A 24,120-nucleotide genomic window follows, 5' to 3' on the forward strand; every position below is an offset into this window, starting at 1 on the left:
CGCTTACAGGAGCGTTACTTACGCGTGCTGTTGCGAGAGGAAGCGGCACAAACGCAAAGCTACGGAGGTCAGGAGGAACAGGGGATATCGTGTCCTTTAAGTAACATTCCTTTACAGATTAGCTTAGCACACATCTTTTTACCCAGCGAATGTGAAAAGCGGACAGTGTAAAACCTTGCGTCTTCCACAGTAACGGCTGTGGCGGGAGGAAAACGTACTGCGGGTGACTCTCCCAACCCTTTCTCTCAGGTACCTTAACTACTTCGCCACCACGTCAAGCCCAACCGGCGTGATTCTGGATCTGTGGGAGGCCCAGCACTTTCCCGACGGCAATCTGAACCGCCTGGCCGCCGTGCTGGAGGAGATGGGTCGTCATGACAACATCGTACCCGTGGCCGGCGAGCACTGACGCCAGGGACCCGAGCCGACCCATCTATCTCACCGCCAGGAGTGACACCAACATGTCGCAGGAACGTTGCGGACACACACAGGTCATCGTATGGATGAGTTGGGGGGATTTTCCTTTGATCTGTATTTACAAAAACAGACAGTAATTAGAAAAGAAGAATAAGAAGAAAAACGGAGGATCTTTCCTGTTAGCCTTGGCTGTACATTCCTTGGTACAGTTTGTTTTTTAATTTATACAGTTTCCTAGGAAACGCTTTATTCTGCTGTCCATATATGTGGATAATCTCTGAGTCCAGACATTTTTATGGGTAGAATATCAGTCAATAGGAGGGGGTCAAAGGGGGGTTTGGGGGGGACAGGTGAGCGGTGACCCCCCCACGGTCCAGGTTTATGACGGAGAACCAAATACAGCATTTCCACCTTTTTGTGGCTTATATCAGCCTTTGCGTCTCCTGTTTCTGTCACAGTGCCCATCCAGTATGATACTCTCTGCTTTTATATATATTTGAATGAAATTAATTATATATGTTTAATGCAACACGTTATGCTTGTGTGACATTTCTTAATTTACTGCATTATTTGAATGTTTTTTTGGTGCCACTTGGTGGACAAACATCTAGAGAAACAAGACATTGTCAGATAGATACAAAAACAATTACAAATATGTATATATACATCTACATAGAGCATTGTTATATCTGTATCTTTTACTATTTTTAGTAATAATCATAATCAATGGTATTATAGTGTTTTATTTTTTTCTGATTTTAACAAATCAAAACCTGCTAAAATAAAAATAAAAAGTATTTGCCTTTCATTAGGTCATTTTGTATACCTTAGTTTGTGTTACCGTGGTGCTACAGCTCTTGTTGGACTTTGTGGTCCAGTTACTCGGCCATGCAGTGCCGCCTGGGTTCTCGCTGCCACGCGGTGGTCAGACAGGTGCGGTCAGCTGGACGTTACCCAGAGAACGACCTGTTCCAGGTGCACGCAGAGATTGAGTGGGATTTATGCTACTCCTGAATTGCCAATTTGACTGAAATAAAGGGGGGAAAAAAAGAGTTTCTTTCATGGTGTTTTCAGCCATAACCCCTTTTTCTGTCCCGTACACTAGAGACCTGGTGAGGTTCGTGAAACGTGCGCGACAGGAAGGGGTTACAGGGAGCAGCTGTTGAGCGTAAAGATGTTCTCAGCAACACCTGGATGGACCCTTCCGTGGGATGAGGACCCACGAGTGCCGTAGGCCAGAGAGAGGGGCACCGCAAGGAAATTACATCAGTGTGTTGCCAAAATTGTGATCTTATTTGCAAGAATGCAAACATTTTCATTTTCTTATATGTATTCTTTTTTTTTTCTTTTTTTTTTTTTAATAAAAATGAAACTATAAAAATTCTATTACTGCAATCTGAAAGGAAGCATTTCTGGAAAAACTGCTAGGAGAAATTCTGCAGACGTATGTTTCCCTGCACAGATAAAAGGGATTCTGGAGAATAAATGTAAGAAAAATATTTCACCTGTGTGAACATGAGATCTGTTTTATATCCATTTACACCAGTGGCACCACAGCTCACGATTTAGTGGTGGAGCCAAACTGGTAAGGAGCCGAGCGCCTCCTTGCGGTTGCGAGTCGCTGCCACTAGAGGGCGCGCTCTGCGCATCTCCATCGCAGTGTGGCGCTACAGTACTGTCTTCGAAATATGCCTTCAACTTTGATTTCATTATTCTCTGAATAATGGTGTCGAACATTGCGGGGGAAAAAAAAAATTAAATACAAATAATTTAAGAGGCAAATACCTAAGTGGTCATTTTACAGATTTAAAAAAAAAAAAAGTACTACGTCGCGTGGCCATGGTTCGGCCTAGGTGCATATTTTATTTCCTTCTCTTTTTTTTTTTTTCCTTCTTCTCCATGGGAAAGAGTGCATGTTGAACGTCAGAGCGATGGAATGAAATGCAGCAAAGAGAAAAGGGAAAATACTGTGTTGTTTAGATAATGAAATGTATGTAAATGCGTTGCGATGTACAGAAGTCTAGTCAGACCGACTTGGGACGTTTTCGTTGCAGTGAACTTTAACCGCGCAGTACACTTAGATACTACTAGTTCGTAACTCTGGGCTTTTCTTTGTTATTTTCATTTGTATTGAACGCTATCCAGTTTTCTAAAGCTGTGTCTACTATGCAAACTCGGCGTCCTTTATAACGTGTACTAACGGAAACACTCTGGCGGTTGCGTTCGAACCCTTTTGTTACGACGACGACGACGGACGTTATTTGTATTGTGAGGCTGTGGTCCATATTCACGTTTCTCGCACGCTTCATAACTCTGGTACTGAATTGCAGAATGCTTGCAGCTCGTCTGTCCAGTTTCTGTACAAAGTGTAAGAAAGAATTTTTAAACAAGTAATAAATTATATTTATAAGCAACTCTGAATATGGCGCTCACTCGTTTTATTTCATTTTGTGGCGGCACCTCGGTGACGCGGGCGGGGGAAAGAAATCATGCAATAACCACCACACGGCACATCGCTGTTAAACACACAGGAGGGAGAATCACATAACCCGGTTTTTAGTTTTCTTGCAAATGTCCTCCGTGCCACTTCTGGGTGTGATTTATTCGGTGCTGTTTGCATAGTCTATGCGTTCCACGAAGTTACAAGACAACAAGTGGCAACGCGACCGGCATTTCCGCTAAATCATCATGGCACCTCAGAATCATGTTCAAATGCAAAACAAAAGATGAGGAGGGTCCCACTAAAACCAGCCAGCAGCAGAGAATAAATTAAAGATAAATATAAATTACTTCAACTCACAGAGAAGCAGAGGAGACAAACTTAAGAGCTGCGTTTCCCCCTGAAATTCCAGCTCCTTGTTGTAACTCAACCACGTTTTGCGCTGTTCCCTCGTCGCCTTATTCCCCTGAGAAAGACGTAAAAAGGCGCGGACTCCCGGAGGCTGAAAACACTTTATTAGGGGAATGTTAGGCCTTAGGATTTACTGTATGCATTTACTCTCCTTAGTTTACAACTATGTACATGTTAAATAAGGCACGGGGGAATCTCATTCTGTACACGATAGAAAAAGAGCATAGTTTATATCTTCAAGTCCTTAATTAACAATAACATAGTTTATATTTAATCAAGTCCTTATTTAGCAATACAATTTATCCTCTTTAACTTATATTATTTGACTGGTAAGGAAGCATTAGTGTCAACGTGTGAAAATAAAGCGAGGCGCCTGCAGTCTCCATGTCTCCCTCTAGTGGCCGAAGGCGGGAAACTGGGCGAGTTGATGTGAAACGGAACAAACGGCGTCTCTTCCCTTTGATCCAGCAAGGATTAGACATCAATCCATCTTCCGCCAGCTGCCTTTTCCACACCCAGCTGAGTCGTACCGAGACGTAACCGTCCTTTTCGCTTGGCGAAGCGAACGGTACGGAAAGAGCGCCCGTCTCCTGATTGTCAGAGCTGCGGAGGGGAAGGGACTCGGCTGCCGCGGCGGCGGGGCGTCGACTCCGCCCTCTCGACCCTACCCTGCGACCCTTGACCTCTGAGAGCGAAGCTTTCACAGAAAGCGAAACCGGAAGGGGTTTGCCCGCGGCTCGTCTCGTCCTCGCGACGCGCAAGCAAACGGACACGGCGGGTGGGCGGCGTCGCCGAGGCGCCGCCTACTCAAGTTCTTCCGTTGAAATGACCGATTCGTTTAATCCCAGCAAAGTGCGTTTCCTTCCTCTGTGAGACAGCGGGGTTCGCACACACGAGGGGCGGACGGTGGACGGTGGACGGCGGGCAGGAACGTGTCCGCTCGCCGCTCCAGCTCCTCACAACTTGATGTCCTGCGATTCGGACATCCTGGCGAGGGTCTTCTTCACACGCAGCGCCGTGAGGCGGGAGGCAGGGCTGTGGGCCCAGCACTCGGTCATCAGCTTTCCCATCTGCCTCAGGCACTGTGGAGAGGGAGGAGAGAGTGGGAGTCCTTCAACACACTGGTTACCACGTGCCTTGGTGTAAGTGTGAGAAAGAGCTGGTGAAGCGCCGTCCCGCAACACGACCAGCGTGACACACGCTGATCTCCCCTTCGAGGGTCCCATCTCCACAGAGTTTGCTCTCTGGCTCTATTATTATTCGCTCTCGTGCCGTCTTTGTCACGTAGGGACAGTAGCAGGCAGGACAGCATTTTAACTCTTCCCTTATGCTGAAAGTGCCGAATTAATCCATCGGTCATTCATTTCTTCCCGAGGCTTTGTGTGCCTCCACGAAGGATGGGAGAAATACCAGAATTATGCGTTCGTTTATTCTTCCCACAAGGACCATAAAAACAATAGAAAGATACTATATGTGGAAGTCCCAAGGAGTAAAACAGTTTTTTTTTTTTTTTTTACTAGTTTGCCTTTTGCATGGAAAATTTGACACCTGTGTGGAAAGTGGTCCCATCAGTAAGTTACTCACACGTGCAAAAGACAGGTGATGTTACTTTCAAATCCAAACGCCGACTGGAAAACTCACACGCCCAGATCGGACACACCTGCTTTACTGCATTGCAGCGAGTCAGTGTGAAGTCCAAACAAGGACTGTGTGTGCGTGCACGCGCGTACAAGCTTACTTCGTCGCTGCTCCATCGGTTGGGGAAGGAGGGCCGCAGCCTCTTGATGCAGACCACCTCGCGCATGTCCTCGTAGGAGGGGTCCGTGGGCACCAGGTCGTGGTAGGGCAGCTGGTACTCCTCCACGATGCCTACAGAGCAGACAACCGGCCGGTTCAGTTAACAATGAGCTGCAGGACAAATGTACGTGGACAAAAAACACGCAACAGCTCATCCTGCAACACCGATTTAAAAGAAACGTAGGAAGCACGCTAAATAAATCCAGTGGGCCGGACGGGAGCAGGGGAGACCTGGACGGAGCCTGGAGGAAACAGTGCGACTGTGGACACGGACCACCTCACCTCCAGACACGCATCTCCGCGCGATTTCCCACAGGATCAGGCCGAAGCTGTACATGTCAGCCATTATGTAGGACTGGAAGTGGGTCCGGGTCAGGCTCTCGTCCAGAACCTCAGGAGGCATGTAGCGCTTGGTGCCAACCCGCGTGTTGGGCGAGATGTCCACCTCGTTGGTGTCACTGTGTGTGTGACGGAGAGAGCAGCTTAGCCGTTGCACCATCACAGTTTGTCACTGACCTACACCTGCAGCCTTCAGGTAACCTGTTCACTTCTTCTAACTGATACTTTCCCCCAGATAAGCCACAAAGTGAGGTCTGTCCACTAGGCTAATCACAAGTAGAGTAAGACAGGGTAAATGCTGTCAAGGTGGCTTTCACAGTAAGGGAGGGTGCAGAAGTGGTTTACCATTGCCTTGTTCCACACATGCATTTGGACTGAGACCCTGGTGAGAACATCCAAACTCCACACCTTTAGCCAGATTCAAACCTACGCCTGAATGCCCAGCTCAGGTACCGTGCGTGAGTCACCAGTGTTACTGCTACAATGCATTTACCCATTTACACATCAGAATAGTTTTTACTAGTGCAATTCAGGGTAAGAACCTTGTTCAGGGTAATGCAGTAACAGGTAGGATTCGAACCCGAGTCATTTTACTGCCACCACCTTCTGCCCCTACAACATTCCACATTCGCTGACCTTCACCCACACGACATCTCTACTTTGGGCTCCGTGAAGGGCGATGTTGCAAACTACTGCACTCCTGCACGGTCCTCCAGCTCCTTCTCTAGTCATCCTCATTCTCTTCACTCCTCCGCTTCCCCATTCTCTCGGCCTCCTATTCCTGTCCACCTCCCTCTGCTGAGTGCCTCCTGGTCCCACCCAAGACCCTCCATCCTCCCCTGTGCTGCCTTCTCCTGTGCCTTGTCCTGACCTGATGAACTTGACGGCCAGCCCCAGGTCAGCAATGCAGCACGTCCCGTTCCTCTTCACCAAGATGTTCTTGCTCTTGAGGTCGCGGTGGGCGATAGCGGGCTTGCCTTGCGTGCCGAAGATCTCTGTGTGCAGGTGGCAGAGGCCGGAGACGGAGGAGTAGGCGAGCCGCAGCATGGCCCGGCTGTCCAGGGTGGTGGATTTGAGGTAGTCGTAGAGAGAGCCGTTCTCGTGGTAGTCCGTGATCAGGTAAAGCTGAGTCCACGAACCCGTGCCCTTGATATCTGCCGCGATGAAGCCTGACAGGAGAGACAGGTGCCTTCAGCTTCGTCTAACCAAAATCCAAATGCTTTTATAATCTCCAGAACAAGACTGCGCTTTCCCATTGTGTCATCATGCGACAGCCTTCTGGAGGCCTACCCAGGATGTTCTCGTGCCTCATCAGCACGGTTTGATAGATCTCCGTCTCGCGGAACCAGCTGGCTTCCTCCGTGGTGAAGAACACCTTTACGGCCACCCTCTCCCCACGCCAGCGGCCCATCCACACCTCACCGTAGCGGCCTTTGCCGATCTGCTTCACCATCTGGATCTGCTTGGCAATGGTCCTCTGCACCTGTGGAAGTGGCGCAGCAGGGGTGCAGCCATTGTGAAGTCACAGCCTTGCTCTATTGCTGGGTCTACAAACATCTGTTAACATGTACTTTATTTCCCTTCTTCATTTGTCAGCGACCACTGCGTTCCTAACAGCTCTTTGTGTCCTTATTATTCATCAGCTTAAAAATGTTGCCCGGCAACGAAAGCCGCCGCAAGGCACGTCTCTCACCAGCAGGGGGAGCCCTGAGCCACTGCCGGAGCTCTGGGACTGCTCAATGAGGTCCTTCAGAGACTCGCCAGGGGGAATGAAGGTCTCGTCCTGCTCCAGGCCCATGCTGTACAGAGGCCGCGGCTCCTGTCGCTTGTACCTAGTGGAAGAACCGCAACGTCAGCCACACAGAGGTCCTGTCTCCTCTTTACATGTGAACGGCGATTCGACGGCATCTCTGCGCGTGTGGATGTGGGGGCCGGGGCGGCGAGTCTCACTTTCGGTAGCAGATAACTATGATGATGGCGAGGATGATACTGCAGACGGTGACGGATATGAGCAGAGCCTTGCTGTGGATGTTCCCATCCACGTAGTCTGGAGGAAGGAGACAGAGGGGAGGGTCAGACAGGGCACCTACGGCACTGACATTTTCTCTCTCTCTCTCTCTCTCTCCCTCTCCCTCTCTCACACACACACACAGGACAACATCTGCACTGGTAGGTCTCAATGCTGGGACTTATTTACAGTTTCAGGAAAAACCTGAGCAGCCATTCTCTGTACCTCTCACAAATAAGACTTTACCGTATTAAGTGGTAAAGTACTACTCTTGCTGCGCAGTGTCGAGTGTCTCAGCAGTGCCCCAAAGCGTGGAGGGAAGCTGAGACCTGATCGATTGTGGTCCTTCCTGTATTCCTGCGATTGGATTTCACGCTGATGACACCGCAGGAAGTCCACTGGGCCTCCGCTTCCTCTAGGGACCCCTGACTGACGATCACGCGCTGCGGAGCCCCAGGGCCGACCTCTGCGCCGCCGTGCCCTTTCCCAGAACCCATGGCCTACCCCTCACACCTCCCAACAGCCACCGATGCTCTCCCACGTGTAAAATATCCCCCCCACCCCCCACCATCAGCCTATAGTAGGCACCACCAGGTCTGAATGAGAGCGGGGCCTTACTGGGGGGCTTCTGTGGGGGCAGGGTGGGGTGGAGGTCGTGGTTGCAGTAGTCCTGGTCTGTGCAGCATTCGAGGCTCCTCCTCTGGCGGGCGTTTCCCGTGTCCTGGGGGGAGCAGACAGCAAGCGTCACACGTGTCAGACGAAGTAAGGCAACAAAGAGATGAGCATCAACATGAGGTACAGCCTGGTTCACCCTCACACACACACACTCACCCTGCACTGGAACTCCGAGCCCATGAGCCCCAGGCACCCCGCCGTCCTGAGGGTGGTGCCACCTTCCTCTTCCTCCACCATGGTGAAGCAGTACCCATCCGTCCTGCGTCAGAGTCGTACCACTGTCACATTCATCCTCATCGCTCTCATATCATCCCACCTCAGAGAAAACTGTTAACACTCATCATCACCATGCACACGACAGCCATCAGCAGCATCCCAGCGGCCACTGTCACTGCCCGCCCCCTTCCTCCTCATCTCCATCACAGCTCTTACCACCCTCTGCTCAAAGAGGAGCACATGCTCCTCCGGTTCTCAACCGTAAATAACTGGTGCTAATGGTTACTAACAGCAGCAAGCAATGCCTGACTCAACCACGACCACAACAACAACAGGAGCAGCAGCAGCCACCCAAAGGGCTCCGTCTAAACAAGTTCCAGAGGCTGCGCGACAGTGCACGTAAACACTGGTGGAAAGGTTTCTTCTTCCATTACCATAATCAGTTACTCATGTTCCTCTGGATTTCCCTGCGTTGCTGGAGCTGGCAGGGAACATGCACCGGGCTTCTGTTTATCAGCCACAATACGGTAATTTCATGTGACAGTGTATGTGTTACGTACTAATTGGCAAATTAGGCAGTCATAACAGATGTCGGCCATTACTCGTGCTGCGTGCTGTTCAGCGGCAGCGTCTGCGAACTTAAACATCACGCACGGCCTGGGTCTTACGGAAAAAACACGGATCACGCCGGAGACTGGGGCGATTCCTTGCCGAACTCAACCAACCGCCATAAAGAAGGGCAAAGATGCGGTCGTAAATTGCGGTCCCGTTTCTCTGTGCGGTCTCTATCTGAAGGACAATGCTGCAGTGAGTCAATCGGTAACTGGCGTGTGTCTCCAGATGTGTATCCAGAGCGCTGCCCACCCAGACGTCTCCCGTAGGCGCACCGTGTGGGTGTGTCCCGTGTGCGTGTACCTGCAGGTGTGATTGGTGGAGTCCTCTGGGCAGTGGTGGAAGCAGTAGCACCAGAGCAGGCGCTGGGGTGGAGCAGGTGCTGTGCTTCCGCTGTCGTCCGGCCCCCCGCCTGCCACCGCCGTCTTCCCTGGGCTCCTGTGCAGCATGGTGTCCAGAGCTTTGGCTGCAACGAGGGATGGGACAGGAAGTGTGAGGGAGGGAGGATCACGTGGAGCACATGGTGCACGGAGCATTCATCATAAAGCACAGTGAAAGGACAGGCTGGTTTAGACCGGTGACCTTTGATGGAGAAATTTAGGAACGGTGCGGGTCAGAGCTCATTCCGACCCCTTCCGGGCAAACAGCAAATGAGAGCGGCTGCAGAGAAGTCAACACCTTAACCTTCCCGCCTGATTTCAGGTGCCATGAAAGCCTCAAGTACGAATGGCGTGGTAGGGCCCAACACCCTCCATGTTCCTCGACATCAGCCTCACGTGTCTTGATGCTCCAACCCGTCGCGGCCGCCTTCTGACACCTTTCACGGGACACGCCGCCCTTGAACCGCGTTGCTCGCTCAGTATTCAGCAGCGCAGCACTGTACCACATCATCGCTGCTGTACGGCCTGGGTGGCACAGAGGTCACCTGGGCCAGCGCTTGAGGGAACCACGTTCAAATCCCAAATCTTGCTGTGCCACCCTTGAGCTAGGTACGTTTCCACGACTTGCTGCAGTAAAAACTACCCAGCTGTATAAATGTGTACATCATCATCATCATAAACTGCTTGTCCCATACAGGGTCGCGGGGAGCCGGACCTTAACCCGGCAACACAGGACTAAAGGCTGGAGGGGGAGGGGACACACCCAGGATGGGACGCCAGTCCATCGCAAGGCACCCCAAGCAGGACTCGAACCCCATGCCCACCGGAGAGCAGGACCCGGTCCAACCCACTGCGCCACCGCAACCCCTTATAAATGTGTACCGCCTGTCTAAATCAATGCTCCAGTGATCTTTGCTTGCATATCAAGGGCCCAAAATGAGGTGCCATGCTAGGTGTGCGTCCTAGAGTGTCACTCTAGTGGGCGTGAGGACGAAAGGGAGGGAAAGGGAAGACAGTGTTTCATACATCCGCTCTTTCCATTCAGTGCAGCACGTTCATTGAGACCAGATGCCATGCAGATGTATCACAGCGGGAATCCTACATCAGCAGAAATATTCCACATGCAGTGTGACCCATGTACCTGCTCCATTCCACTGGAGTATTATATGACGGTTATACCACAGTTTAAGCCACCCGGCCGCTTTGTCAATCAACATTCTGATTGCGTCGCAAATCTCATAGAGCCACAAAGGTGCTCAGTGACGGCGGTGTTCCAGAAATGCTGATTGGAACATTGATTGTTTAGCTAATGCCTTCCTCCAAGCTCACTGACAAGTCGAGGTCCGCATACTGAGATACATACAATCATTTGCCCGTGCACACAGCTGGGTACTTTTTACTAAAGCAGTTCAAGGTTAAGTGCCTCGATCAGGCCGCTGCAGTCAGGGTGGGATTTTGAAGCCAAGGCCCTGGATTGGAAGACAGAATCTTTCACCACTAGGTTGCCTGCAGCAGATTCCACAGTGGTTAAAAATGAGAGCATGTTCCCGAGTGCAGCACGTTCGAATCCCAGAAGGTAAACTTCCTTAGTACTCGCCAGTTCTTCCTCAAGCAGTAGTACCCAGCAGTACTCAGCAGCACTCAGTCAGAAGGAGCGAGTGTCAGCAGTAATCGTAGTGTCCGGCTGCGGAGGAGACACGTGGTCTGGGGCTCCTCGCCACATCGCGGGGAAGCCGGATGAGGGACTGGCCCAGACACCGCGGTGCGAAAGTGGTAAAATGTGTGCAGAAATGCGTGGCTTTGGTTGTAAAACCTTCCAGCGTGTCTGTAAGGAAGGTCTGGGACACTCTAGCACGCAGGCTGTGCGCTGAAGCACAGTAAAGTACAACAGTAAATCTCAGCTGCAGCCAGTCCCTTACCGTGGCAATGACTGGAGCTCTTAAATTCACAAGGACAAAAAGCAATAACCGGAGCAGTTTAATCTCCCCCTAATTACACGTTTGCAAAAATATTCGCTGCTCTGCTCCTGTTACAATCTCTCTCAGATTTGAGGGAACACTATGTCTTCTTCTCTGAGATCTACACAAGCACACATCTGTGTACTGGCCTTGTCCATGACGTCACCGTCAGCGGCGAGTGTAGGAAATTACCGTGGTGAAATTGCATTATATCAGTGCTGTAATAAACAAAGGACAATGTTATCAGGGTACGAGCCATGCTCAGCTTCACGTGTCCATCTCCGCAGGCACCGGGCGGGATCCACCGGAAAATGACACGGCCTCCAGGTCTCCTTGTGGTTTTGTGTCACCGAAATCACCGCAATCAATGTTTCGCAGGCAAATAAATACATCCAGTATTTTATTACCCGTCTGCGGACAGCGCTCATTACTGCACAATGGGATTTAAGAGACGCTCTGAAAGGCTCAACAGGTCCCCGTGGATTTCGGCCTGTCGGAGCGCATCCTGGCGGCGATCAATCATCATCATCGAGGCCGGGCAAACCCGAGCAAAGTGCCCACAGAGCGTTGCAGTCGATGAGTCAATCCCCTCGGCTGCGATCGAATGCCGGCGAGGCGATTGGTAGAGTGTTGAATTCGCAGCTGTCGGTCTCCAGGGTCCTCGCATCAAAAGTCAGCAAACTGCGACGGGACATCACCTGAAAGCCCGCGCCACCCTCGACAGCCCGCTGGACCGAAGACATCTATGAGCAATCGGTACCTAGTGTAAAATCCCAGCCTCGGGATTTTCGGGGCCGCAGACCCTTTCACGGAAGTGATGATACATAAAGACCCCTCCTGGGGAAAAAAATTTACATAATTAAATTTGGTGAAAGTAATAAAGTATAAATTGTAAATAAATCTATTGCACTGACACTTGATCGGCTTCACATCGAATTACACTGCAGACAGCATAGCAATATTTAACACTAGAATTAAAAAGGTAGTAAAAAAAAAAAAAGCAGTAAAAACAGCTATTTTTATTGTAAACTTTCAGTTAGTAAGTGTTATTTTCAAAGCAAGCCGGCCCTCCACAGACACCAGGCTAAGAACCCCTGCTCCGGAGCTCAGAAGCTGATGACGCCCCCCCCAAACCCACTGTCCAGCTGTTGTTCCCTCAGCGAGACTCAGTTCACAGCAGCTTTGGTGAGAAGCCCTCTTCTCGGCATGTGATGAACCGCACCGCGAGCCTCCGCTGCTCAGGCCCAAGGCTAAGTGGGCTTATCTAACTCCAGCGACATTACACTCCACTTTGGTTATGCAGACACAAAAAAACAGACCTACCAAGGCTAAACACCACAGAGTGGGAACAAATACCGCAGAAAGAGACTAAAAGACCTGAGCTTCCAGTTGCTGAGTGACACCGAAACACTCCACCCATTTCTCACACGGGCGAGATGATGGATCGAAACTCACCGTCGCACAGAAGGCCGTCGGCTCCCTAAATTCAACAACTGCAATTCCTACTAAAAGGCTTGTCAGTATTGCATTCAAACCAGATCCCAATGATTATTCAGTGATCAACATGGGTAATGCAGACATCATTATAGCCATGTTATGTCTACTGTAATTCCTAGAGCAAGGAGAGGTTTTCTTCATTACGCCTCCGGAATAGAGTTTGACCTTAGTGACCCCAGGGATTACTGTGAAAAATGACTAACAGCTGGCTGGATCACAATTGGCAATTTCACCCTCTATTTTCTTCTGCTTAAAATAATAATAATAATAATAAAAAAAATATTAAAAACTGTCAGAAAGCTGTGGACTTTAGACGTGTACTCCAGGGCCGACTGCTTGGTCTCTCGCGTAACGTTAAGCTGCAGCTTCAGCCCACAGCGAGAAGAATTCACCACCATTACAAACTGAAGTGGAGCCAGAGGGAAGGACAAAGAGCGCTTAGAAACCGAGGCAACAAACAGCCAAAGAGAAAAGGGGAGAACCTGCGGTGCTAAACTCACCAATACGGACCCAAAGCGATCCCAGGTGCGAGAAAGCCTTGGCCATTCTTCACCTTCAATAGATGGGTAGAAGCCGTGGGCGTGGAGTCGACGGACTTTGCTGCCATCCTTTTATTCACACAAGTCAAACTGAATTAACAGAGAAGACTAAAGGTCCCATTATGAAAAGCTATGCGCAAGGTCATGCGATCGAGACGTCGCGTACCGTTGCTGCACAGACGCCTGCGCGCGCCGCTTCTTAAGTGTTACACCTTAATGCCGCGGCTTTAAACTACGCTCTTTAATTGTCTAATTTAAGTAAAACGCAGTCATGAAATACACACACACACACATTTTCAGAACCGCTTGTCCCTTACGGGGTCACGGGGAACCGGAGCCTACCCGGTAACACATGGCGTAAGGCCAGAGGGGGAGGGGACACACCCAGGACGGGACGCCAGTCCGCCGCAAGGCACCCCAAGCGGGACTCGAACCCCAGAACCACCGGAGAGCAGGACTGTGGCCCAACCCACTGCACCACCGCACCCCTCCCAGTCATGAAATACTTCATTTGAATGTTTATTTTCTACTAAAGGGCAGGACATTATTTTTTGCACATAACTACATTTTTCATCTAAATTACTTCAGTAATAGGATAAATGTCAATTAGTACAAATAACGTTATGAAGACCATCTTTTTGGAGAGGGTTTCCAAGCGCTTCTGCATCCACCTCCTGGACAACAGCCTGTAATGTCCAGACCCACATTTCCTTCTCCTTGCCAGGAAGCAGTGTCTACCTTCCAAACTGGTAACGTCAGGTTTATGTGCCATGAAAGGAAGCTATTTATCAGGGGCGGAAAATCAATTCTGAATCACATGAGGGGGTGACATACAGTCACACTGGTTGGTGGCCGGATTGAATTAGAGCACAGCTCCAACTGTTTTTTAGGCCATCATCTATGTACACCTTAGCAGAGCCTACGAAATTATCAAAAGACTGAAGCACAAGACTCTATTCTTCGGGAGGGCTTATTCTGGTACGTAAAACGTTGCCATTTCTGATAGCAATTTTCTAACATGATCTTATTTTTTAAGAGCAATGTCTAGTACAGTTCCTTTCCTTTAATTAACCTCGGCATCAAAAAAGAACCATTAAACTACACAGACACACTTTGACTGAAACTGCTTGTCCCAAGGGGGGGTCGCGGCAAGCCGGAGCCTAAGCCGGCAACACAGGGCGCGAGGCCGGAGGGGGAGGGGACACACCCAGGACGGGACGCCAGTCCGTCGCAAGGCACCCCAAGCGGGACTCGAACCCCAGACCCAACAGAGAGCAGACATGGGCCAAACCCACTGCGCCACCACACACCCTTGCACCAGTAAACTAGACATAAAAAAAGTCAACAGCCGGGGGCAGCTGGTAGTCTAGTGGTTAGACCTGATACCTTTGGACCCAAGGGTTGCAGGCTCAAATCCTCAAATCTCATCTCCAGCTGTAGTACCCATGAACAAGGTACTTATCCTAAAAAAAATTGCTCTGGCAAAATGTGTAAATAATTGTAAGTTGCTTTGGTGAAAAGCATGAGCGAAATGAATAAGTGGAATGTAAGAGTTCATGAGCAATGGGAAAAGCCAAACAGAATGGGGGCCAAAGGTCTGCTCTTGCAATGGACTTTCTTGCATCCTCTCCTTCTTCCCTCCAGATAAGCAGCGAGGGCAATGAAACGAAGTGGCAACCATTTCTTGGACAAAGCCATCACACACCAGCCCACAAAGCACACAAAAAAAAGGCAAATGGGATGGACACTCCTGCTCACATGGCAACGGAAAAACAGCTGAAAGTTATGAATTTAACCCGGTGCCTTTATTCGAAAAAGTCGAGGACTTAGCCACATGTTTACAGCCTTCTGTAATGAGACGGAAGAAGCTCCTGATTGCTCTTCTCATTCACCTCAAAAGATAAATCGACAGCACTCCTACAGTTAAAAGGGGAGGGGGTGCAAAAACCCCCAACGTGACGGGTTCGAATGAAAACATCAACAGTCTCCGCCACCCAATTTCTCCTCCTCCTCGCAAAGTGCATTAAGAGCACACTCAACACATATCCTGCAAGCCCAAACCTTCCTCGCCAACATTTACTTTAGCAGGATTGATAGTTTGGGTGGTGTGAGGGGGGGGGCATTTTTTTGGTGGGAGACAGAGCAGGCGCTGATTCTTATCCATAATCCCAGCGGGGTGCGGCGCAGTTAGGAGAAGTAGTGGGTTGGCCGTTTGCCTATGACAGGCGGCCCACGACCCAGATGCGGGTGTTTTCTGCACCCAGTTAGTAGCCCCCCCGCCCCCTCCCTCCACCCCCAGCAGGCGTCAGGAGCGCTCTGCGGGCCTCCGCCATGCGACCAGGCTTGAGGGCGGGAGCACTCATCAATTACTGCCGCTGGTGTCAAACAAGCCGCAGGAACGGGCTTCTTAAGAGCCCGCAGGATATAAACAGTCCCCCCGCCGGGCCCATCTCATCAAAAAGAAGCCATTTATCTGCGTCGGTTCTGGTTCCCACTTTCTCCCTCGCCTTCCTTTTTCCCTTCTCTCCTTCTTTTCGTTTTAGGAGCCAAACATCGCCCGGGTGTTTGACAGCGCTCTCCATGGCGAGGGGGGACGTGGTCGATGTTAAAAGCTGCTTGTTTTTGTTCGGCGACGGGCTCCTGCGATAGTGACACATTCCAGCCGCAAGTCCCCCCTCCTTCTCATGGGCTTCGAGCTCTGGGAACTGGAAGGATTCCACCAAGGAGGAGACGCTGTGGCCGCGAGCACAGGAACAAAGTGTGATCTCAGGGAGGCTGAGCGTGTACCGGACTGCAGCTGGACACCGCCATCCCTGCCCCACGCCACGCCTTAGCACGGGGCCCGTCTTGATCGTTTAACGTTCCGACTGTACAGTGGGGGTCAAAGCCTTCTCTTGCACCCCATTTCAACAGCAGTAGGTTATGTAGCAGGTGGTGCACTGGTTAGGGCCACTGCCTTTTAACTGAAAGACTTGGATTTGATCCAAGTTTGAATTCCTGCCTCCACTGCAGTTTCTTTGACCAACGTACTTAACCTGAAGCGATTAAGTAAAAATTACCCCACTGTGCAAACAGGTCTTTAAAAAAAATTGTAAGCAGGTCAATATGCAAACCTCATACAAGAAGAAAGATAGATGCATAAAAGACAAAAACGAAATAAGCATTTTTCCCTAAGAAGTGCCTTCTGCAGCTGCACTGAGCTTCAGATATCAAGCATGGAGCGATCAGAATGTGCACGATGGACTCGGTTAAAAAGAAAGCCATGCGTTTGTCTCAGACCCTGCAGTCGAGGCGATACTGAGGAGACAGAGGATGTTACAGTGTCGGTGAACTCACGGGAGCTTTGAGCTTCCGACAACCCGCCGGCTCTGCAGGAAGAGACGGCTTCAGGCCTGGAGGAGCCGTCACGCCGTTCATCACGACAACAAAGAGCTTCATCTCTCCAGTGACTGAGTGCGCCTGCCTTCTGAGGATGGGGGTCTTCTGTTTTACTAAGCCCAGGCAGGTGAACGCTGGCACCTCCGACGACAGCACAACCGCAGACCAATAGATCCTGGGTCAGGTCTTTTGACCTCACGGTCAACAAGGAGCGCACAGCTGGCACATCGAGACTTCGAAGCCGGAGCTCAGAAGATCAAGGAGGAAAAAGACTAAACAAGTAGTATACAGATTTTTTTTTTTTGCTGAATTTTAGCACGGACTCTCGGCAACACTATACACCGTGTAAACTTTGACAGTCATTGGATTCTGTGTCAGCGATCCATAGAGACAGGTGTTTTGTCTGTAAGAATACAGATGGTTGGATTAGGTTCATTATACGTGCTAATACAACGATATTCTCTCACCCTCTCTCTCTCTCACACGCACTCACACACACTAAATGTTCTTTGGACAGGTGTGTTGGTCAAAATCCTGCTCCGAAGTGTCTCAACGACAACTTTGACAAAAATTTTTCTGAATTCTAGGCTGGCAAGGGTCAAGTTCCCCGAGAACCTGAAGCATTCAGCTTTGGACAGGAGCACATTCTAGATCAGAGGAGCTCTAATACTTCGGGGGGGCCTGGGAATGCAATCCCACGATACTTAACACTGCGTACAGCTGGTCTCCTCTCAACCTCCCACTCGCAGCACCTGGGTGACGCATCTCAACCTTCCCCTCCACCTTTGAGAGTGGACACTGACATGAGAGATAGCGGTCATATTCCAGATTCAAAAAGTAAGATACCCATTCTTCTCATTGGAGAAACATTTAAAAGCTGCAAGAGCACAGCACATGAAAATGTGTATTTCTTCTAATGGATAGAAAATGGAGGGGGGAAAAAAGAAAAATAAAACAATTGCAAACGGACTTCCCATACGAGGAGAGCGCGAGTGAAATTTACAGACAGCAAAGTCTTATCAAATGTGCTCCTATCCCTCGCACTTGAAAATACTGTTGTCTGCGAAGAAGGGAGGCAAAGAAAAAGCGGGAGATGCTATAAAGCTCAGGACAGGGCTTCAAGACAGGGTTTTGGCCATTTTCACACTCCACATTTTCATTTTCTTATATATACTACCGTGTAAATTCCCACAGGCCATATGGGGAAAAAAGATGCCCCATTTTCCAGACATTTCCAGACAAACCCAGCTTGTGAAATGGACACCGGACAGTCTGAGAGCAATCTGGGAAGCGCCGCATTCCTCGCACTCACAGTCGAACCTCAGCACAGCTGCCCCGCAGCTGATGCTCTCTAATCAGAGTGCTGCAGAAAAGCATTGCCACCATGATGATACTTAACTGGCAGCTGGAGGGTTAATCCTAATCTGTTTCCCTCCTACCGGCAATAAGGTTAAGGGGTAATTCAACACAGCATGTCCCTCACCTGGACATGCTGATGAAAAATATGAGTATGAGCAGGAATCAGCTGCAACAAACAACAAAACCGAGAAGCGAAAGGATGTGAAATCAGAAGCAAAACTGTTTCATACAGTTCACATCAGAACCCGTGAAGGTCAGAAATCAGCGGTCACCTCAATCTGGAAAACATGGCTCTGCTACAACATGTAAGGTAGAGGTGGGCTAATGTGACAGCATGCTGATTACGGAAATTAAGTCGTTACCGTGTTCCAAAGCCTAGGAGAGTAGATCCTGTTGGACCTTTGAGTGAGGGACTCAGCCTAAATTGTTTCTTGAAATATTAAAAGACAATTAAATTATTAAATTACATTATTAAAGACATGCAGAACTGAAAAAAATGCTAAGTCACTTTAAATGAAATATGCTAGAAACACATCTTCCTTCTACTATGTGTCGCTCTGGAGAGGCTGGAACGCCTATTATGCTTCAGGCGACGAAGACATGAATCTCTTCTACTGAGAGATTGTGATAATCTGTTGCATTCCCTTCACTTGGGTACTTATTTTCATCCTCTACCTTTCTAAATTTCTTTTATCCTGTAGTCTTTGTCCAAGTCCAATCCAACAGTAGACTGGGCGGATCAGGTGGACCCAACCCTGCTGGGACCATGTCAGCTTAATTGACCTTAACCATGTTAGGCATCTCCCGACCAAATTGGCCCCACCCACAGGGGTGTGCCAATCAACTAGTCCCGCCCATGTTGGAGGAGCGCCAGCTAGGATACAGATGACGGACAAGCTGCTTTTCATTTCCTGCAGCTGCATGTATTGCTGCGGTCCATCACACGTCTGTGTGACCGTGAGTGTGTGGTTGCATTTTTTATCGTGCGTATAAACACCTGTGTAAAAATGATCCTGTGTCTAAAACAAACACCTACCTATCCTATACCTATGAAATTGCATGCAAGGCAGGCTAGCGCCAACCAGAGGAGTGACCATTCATACATTTGCAGATGACAGCTAGCAAACACCTGACCTGACGTGATCTGATCTGGGACTCGCCGACTCGGCCGTGACTGGAACCGCAGCGGGGCTGTTAAAACGCAGCCATAAGTCCAGCGACACAAGCAATTGGGTAAGAGGTTGGTGCACGGATCAGCTACCGAAAGAAGCAGTAATTCACATCCCTGCAAATACAAAAGCACATTTAGACACAAGTGTCTGTCCAGGTAAATAGATGCCTCATTCTTCAGCTGGTGAAAGCACTGCAACGCGATTCTTTAACACAGAATCATGCCCCCACCTCTTGTTTTCCTCACATCACCCAGAAGGGCAGCTTTGCATGTAGGTGTGGTTGGGCCCGGACATCCACCGTGAGACACGATGCAGCCCAGCTTGCGCAGTTTTACTTATCTTTTACAACACCTATGGCCAGAGGGCCCATGTGGGCCTCTTTGTTGTCACGTGCGATACCGCTGCATTTGCATGCACGCTGATCCGGGCTGATCTGATGGTTTTCCCTTAGACCGAGGGTGGCTTGGAACATCTCCCGCAGATAAAGGGATTGGAAGGAAGCAGAACAGTGGCCTGAAGGGGAGGTAGAGGAACAGGAGTGCACGTAAAGATGGGCCGAAGATCAGCACCTGGCCGGATGGCAGATCCCGCAGCTGGACAAAGTCTCTCTCTCTCTCAGACACACACACACACACACACACAGAGGCCACGGTGATCATTCGGTGCTTAAGCAGACATTTTCCATCCATTTGTAGCCCCTGTTTCCACCCACTGGCAGTGATCAATGTTTGTGTGGATAGCGTGTTTGCGGACCGGCGCGCACACGCAAAAAGAAAAAACCTCCCTGCTGGTCAATTTGTCTGTCTGTGTTTGCAGTGCTACCTCACCCTGTTTCTCCTGTGATTATTCTCCCATCTACATATCACATTTCACGGTGTGTTGCCTCAAGCCGTCTCCTCCGTATCTCGCCGGGCAAACACGGGCTCGTAGCTCTTCAAATGCGACCATTTCGGACGTGTTCGGCACACAATGGGCCCCCGTGGAGGTAAATGGACTGGAAGTGATTCAAACACAAACTCCTTGGCTTTGGTTGAAGGCCGTTTTGTTTAATTTCTTTTTGACTGCGTTTAATTGCCCGTTCGGTCCGCCCCAGTGTTAACTTCTCTGACACGTTCTACTTAATCTAGCCCACGGAATCGAAGGAGAGGAGACGGTCGGCTTGTGTGCAAAAGAGGTGAAAATCCATTAACAGTCCTGCCACATTAACAGTGTGTTCTCTTCTGTACATGCGGTCCGTTCTCTTTCAGGAAATTGCCCACTGAGGTATTTATATCATTCCCCAGTTGGATCAGGACAAACTAATGCTCCAGGCCACATGGGTTACAAAAGAAGTACACCTTCGATTATCACACTTTCAACAGCTTCTGAACGTATAGTTTGACTGCCACAAAGATGATCAAGCCTGTTGAGATGAAAAAATCTCCCGAATGTGTCCAAGGCTACTGCGGTTTGAGGTAATGAACAACCCCACACCAGCTTCTATCCTGCAATTTTCCCATAACTGATGCCACTATCCACCTTACAGTGGTCATTTGGTTAGCAGACAGCTTTTTCCAAACACATATACAGTACTTGGTAGTTTATACAGGTTATTTTACTGAAGCAATTCAAGCCAAGTACCCTACTCAACTACCCTACTAAACCACCCTACTCAACTACCCTACTAAACCACCCTACTCAAGTACCCTACTCAAACAATAACAGCTGCTCTCCAGAGACTCCAGCTTGCAAATGTTGGCTCAAAAGAACAGCTCCTAGCTGGCCACACTTTGCTGAAGAAAATAAACAATAGAGGGGATCCTGACCCTAGGTGTTAAAGTGCGTCTCCTCAAGTCCATGGCACTGGTGGCTGTTTGTTCCACAAAGGCTACTGCTTGAAGAGCAGATTTTCAATACAATGAACACAATGGCACTTCTAGAGCAAAAAGACCACAACAATCTTCAACACAATGACACTTCTTGAGTAAGGGAACCAGAGAACTCACCTCTTCAAAAGAATTACAACAATGACACCTGTAAGGATGAGAAAACCACAGAGATCATGTCTTTGATACAATTTAGAAAAGTCTTGACAAGGGAGATGATTTCTTCCACACAATGGTAACACTCTTCAATATGATTTCAGCATAACCATGAAACTGACACTACAAGGGAGATGAAAAAGCCACCCCATGACACAAAAGCTACCAGTTTGATTGTGTACTATGACATCGTGCTCGAGAGGAATATTAGACAGGCACTGTACACAGGTCTGGACAGAGTTTGCATATGACAGAACAAATCAAAAGTGCAACATTCCCACCTGCCAGTGACTAATACAGAAATAAAGGCCAGAGTTTCCTGTCAACGGTAACCTTTTAGTATGATCCGTACCCACCGCTCTCTGGTCCCCCCCACCCATTCCTCGTGACAGACTGGAAGTCCCACTGACTCGGACCGTATTCCACACCATGTTTAGGCACACATTGTAACCCCCCCACCCCACAACCCCACAGACCCTCCGCAGCACCACAGTGCAACGATTCCACACTCACTCAATGCGTGAGAATGCTCAGCTTAATCCACCCCCCCGTCCATCAGAGCTTCAAACTGCACCTGCCCGCTGTCTATCATTTAGCTGTGGCCGTAAGTCCACCTCCCCAGCTCCACCCGCAGCTTCCAGAAGTAGCCAATCATTTTTGCAGGTTTTCAAAGGGTGCTGCTGATGGAAGGGGGGGAAGAGAGAGAGAGAGAGAGAGAGAGCAAACGAAGCAAAGACAAGTGTAGGAGATGGTTTTCCAGACAAGGAAGGCAGTGCTTTCTCCAATCCAAATAGGAAGCATGCGGTCCGGATGGATGCCGAGGGGTTGTGAGGCGTAACGGAACTGTCTGACTAAAAGGGTGAGTTAGGGGGTAGTTGGGGTCTCTTTTTGGCCCTGCTTTGATATCGAACCAGGGGTTATTTAAAAAAAAGAAAGGAAAAAGATCATGCATATTAATGCAAGCACCAGTGACTACCGAACCCCCCACCATACAAGGTCCCATTGTCTAACCTGCCCCTGTACCCCCCCCAGTAACCCCTCCCACCCTTTCTCCTCCTGCCCTTTCTGCCCTGGGTCCTGGCCCGGATCTCTCAATGGACACAGTGAGGAGTTTAGGCCTGGCTCAGATGCAGGTCTCCTGGTGGTGTCACTTACAGGAAGGCTTGGCCAAAGCAGGGTAACCTCTACCCCTTTGACCTCCCAACCCCTAGGATGAGAGCCACAGGTGTGCCACCATGCTTCCCCAATCAGTACAACACCCCCCCGAACCTCACCTGCAGAGCGAACCACTTTCTGTACTAAGGAACACAATCTGGGTCTTTTCAGGAAGCTACTGATGCGGGAAATGCTGGGAAAACTTTCCTCCCCTTTATTTCACTTTTTGCTCTTTGCATCTCTCCTCTTGGGTTATGATTAAAAAAAATGTCAGCGTTCTGAATCCTGCAACCACGCATTCTTGATTTACAAACTTACTTTCAGGTTTTTGCTACCAGGCATTTTTAATTACGCAGTAACGTACTTCACTTTACAGAGATCACAGAAATTATGCACAAACTTCTACCCTAGTCATGTTTTCCTTCTCCAACCCATCTGCTATTACAAGCAGTACTCTTCACTTCCACCTCCTCTCTCGGATCCCCAAGGTCACCTAAAGCTACACGGGTTCAGTCGAGCTCCACACTTAAATGCCAAGAGTGCTTCCCTGTGTCTCCTACCATCAGAAGGACATTCTCCATTTGAAGGGACACATTACACACCAAAACAAAAATTTCTACTTCAAAACATCTCAGACATTAATAAGGGTGGTGCAGTGGTTAAGAAAGTGGTCTCCTAACACCTTCCGTTCTCCATGAACCCCATGTCATAGCAACAGAGCAAATAGAAAACGGCTGTCTTGTTATGGTTTTTTTTGCTAGTAAAAGGTTTCTCATCCATTTATTGCTCAAGAATGAGAAAACTTTGCAAAAAAAAAAATAAATGAATAAATAATAAAACCAAGAAACATGAAAAAATGGTATTTTACTGTGCTCAGCACCAGATAGGCATCTTCCCATCATGTGGATTTTATAACAGCATAATCTCATTATTTCACACATTTACTGGCACATGAATGGCTTGTACACTTTTCATTCTTCGATTTTTCAATTATTTTAAACAAGAGATATGCTCTATTTGAAAAGCTCTCCTAACTACGCTAACGGTACACTAACACAGAACATCTACAGCCAGTACCCCAGTATGAAATATTTAATAAACAGTAGCAGAAGCACTATAAAACAGGCCGTAGGACACTTATTCACCATTCTGGGCAGACGTGCAAGGAAACCAGCAGCTGAGAAAACACAAAGGAATAATAAAAAAGCTTTAGATTAAGGTGAGGGCTTTGTGTTGAAATTCACAAAAACCAACTATCAGCAGTAACTGGAAACTGCTTATAACATTGATTGGTAAATATGACTCATGAGCCACAAGTGAGCGCAGTCTGCATAAACCAGCACATCTGAACATCAGTTACGTGCACTGATTGAGGAGGTGTAGTCATGTAGAGGTGTAACGGCTTCGTGTGCAGGCTACTTGATGAAAACAATCACCCCGATATTCATTTACGCTGTGGGAAAATGCTCCACTAGAAAGAAAAGTGTTCCGGTACATACGTCCTTTACTTGTGTTCTTTCGCAAAAGTGTACTTTCATTTAATAAAACAGCACTGGGTACAGATACGGTTTCTTTACACTAATACAATATGAAAACTGCACCTCCCTCCCGGTTGCCCTGGGCCGCTCTGTCAGACGAGGCAGACGTGTAGTTTTGCGCAGATAATGAAGTGTACCTACAAAGTGCTCGCCGTCCCAAAGGAACGCGTTTGACTAATGAGCGACCGCTGCAATGTGACCGCACAGA

General features: G+C 49.0%; 2 protein-coding genes across 6 annotated transcripts in view; one reads left to right on the forward strand and one right to left on the reverse strand.

Annotated features, from left to right (window-relative positions):
- Positions 1-2,241, forward strand: part of unc5ca (unc-5 netrin receptor Ca) — a 142,385-nt gene extending 140,144 nt beyond the window's left edge. For all 3 annotated transcript variants that reach the window (XM_029259376.1, XM_018758355.2, XM_018758356.2), the window contains one exon: positions 250-2,241. In XM_029259376.1, coding sequence (XP_029115209.1) covers positions 250-409 — 160 coding nt within the window. In that variant the 3' untranslated portion in view covers positions 410-2,241. The remainder of the gene's footprint in view (positions 1-249) is intronic.
- A 10-nt stretch (positions 2,242-2,251) lies between these two features.
- The window catches only part of bmpr1ba (bone morphogenetic protein receptor, type IBa), a 99,672-nt gene continuing 77,803 nt past the window's right edge, over positions 2,252-24,120 (reverse strand). For all 3 annotated transcript variants that reach the window (XM_018758357.2, XM_018758358.2, XM_018758359.2), the window contains 10 exons: positions 9,219-9,381; positions 8,244-8,346; positions 8,031-8,133; positions 7,355-7,451; positions 7,098-7,236; positions 6,695-6,887; positions 6,276-6,573; positions 5,348-5,523; positions 5,007-5,137; positions 2,252-4,350 (listed from right to left, as the gene is read on the reverse strand). In XM_018758357.2, coding sequence (XP_018613873.1) covers positions 4,225-4,350; positions 5,007-5,137; positions 5,348-5,523; positions 6,276-6,573; positions 6,695-6,887; positions 7,098-7,236; positions 7,355-7,451; positions 8,031-8,133; positions 8,244-8,346; positions 9,219-9,381 — 1,529 coding nt within the window. In that variant the 3' untranslated portion in view covers positions 2,252-4,224. The remainder of the gene's footprint in view (positions 4,351-5,006; positions 5,138-5,347; positions 5,524-6,275; positions 6,574-6,694; positions 6,888-7,097; positions 7,237-7,354; positions 7,452-8,030; positions 8,134-8,243; positions 8,347-9,218; positions 9,382-24,120) is intronic.

The sequence above is a fragment of the Scleropages formosus genome, chromosome 17 (assembly GCF_900964775.1).
Source record: "Scleropages formosus chromosome 17, fSclFor1.1, whole genome shotgun sequence".
NCBI classification, from domain to species: domain Eukaryota; kingdom Metazoa; phylum Chordata; class Actinopteri; order Osteoglossiformes; family Osteoglossidae; genus Scleropages; species Scleropages formosus.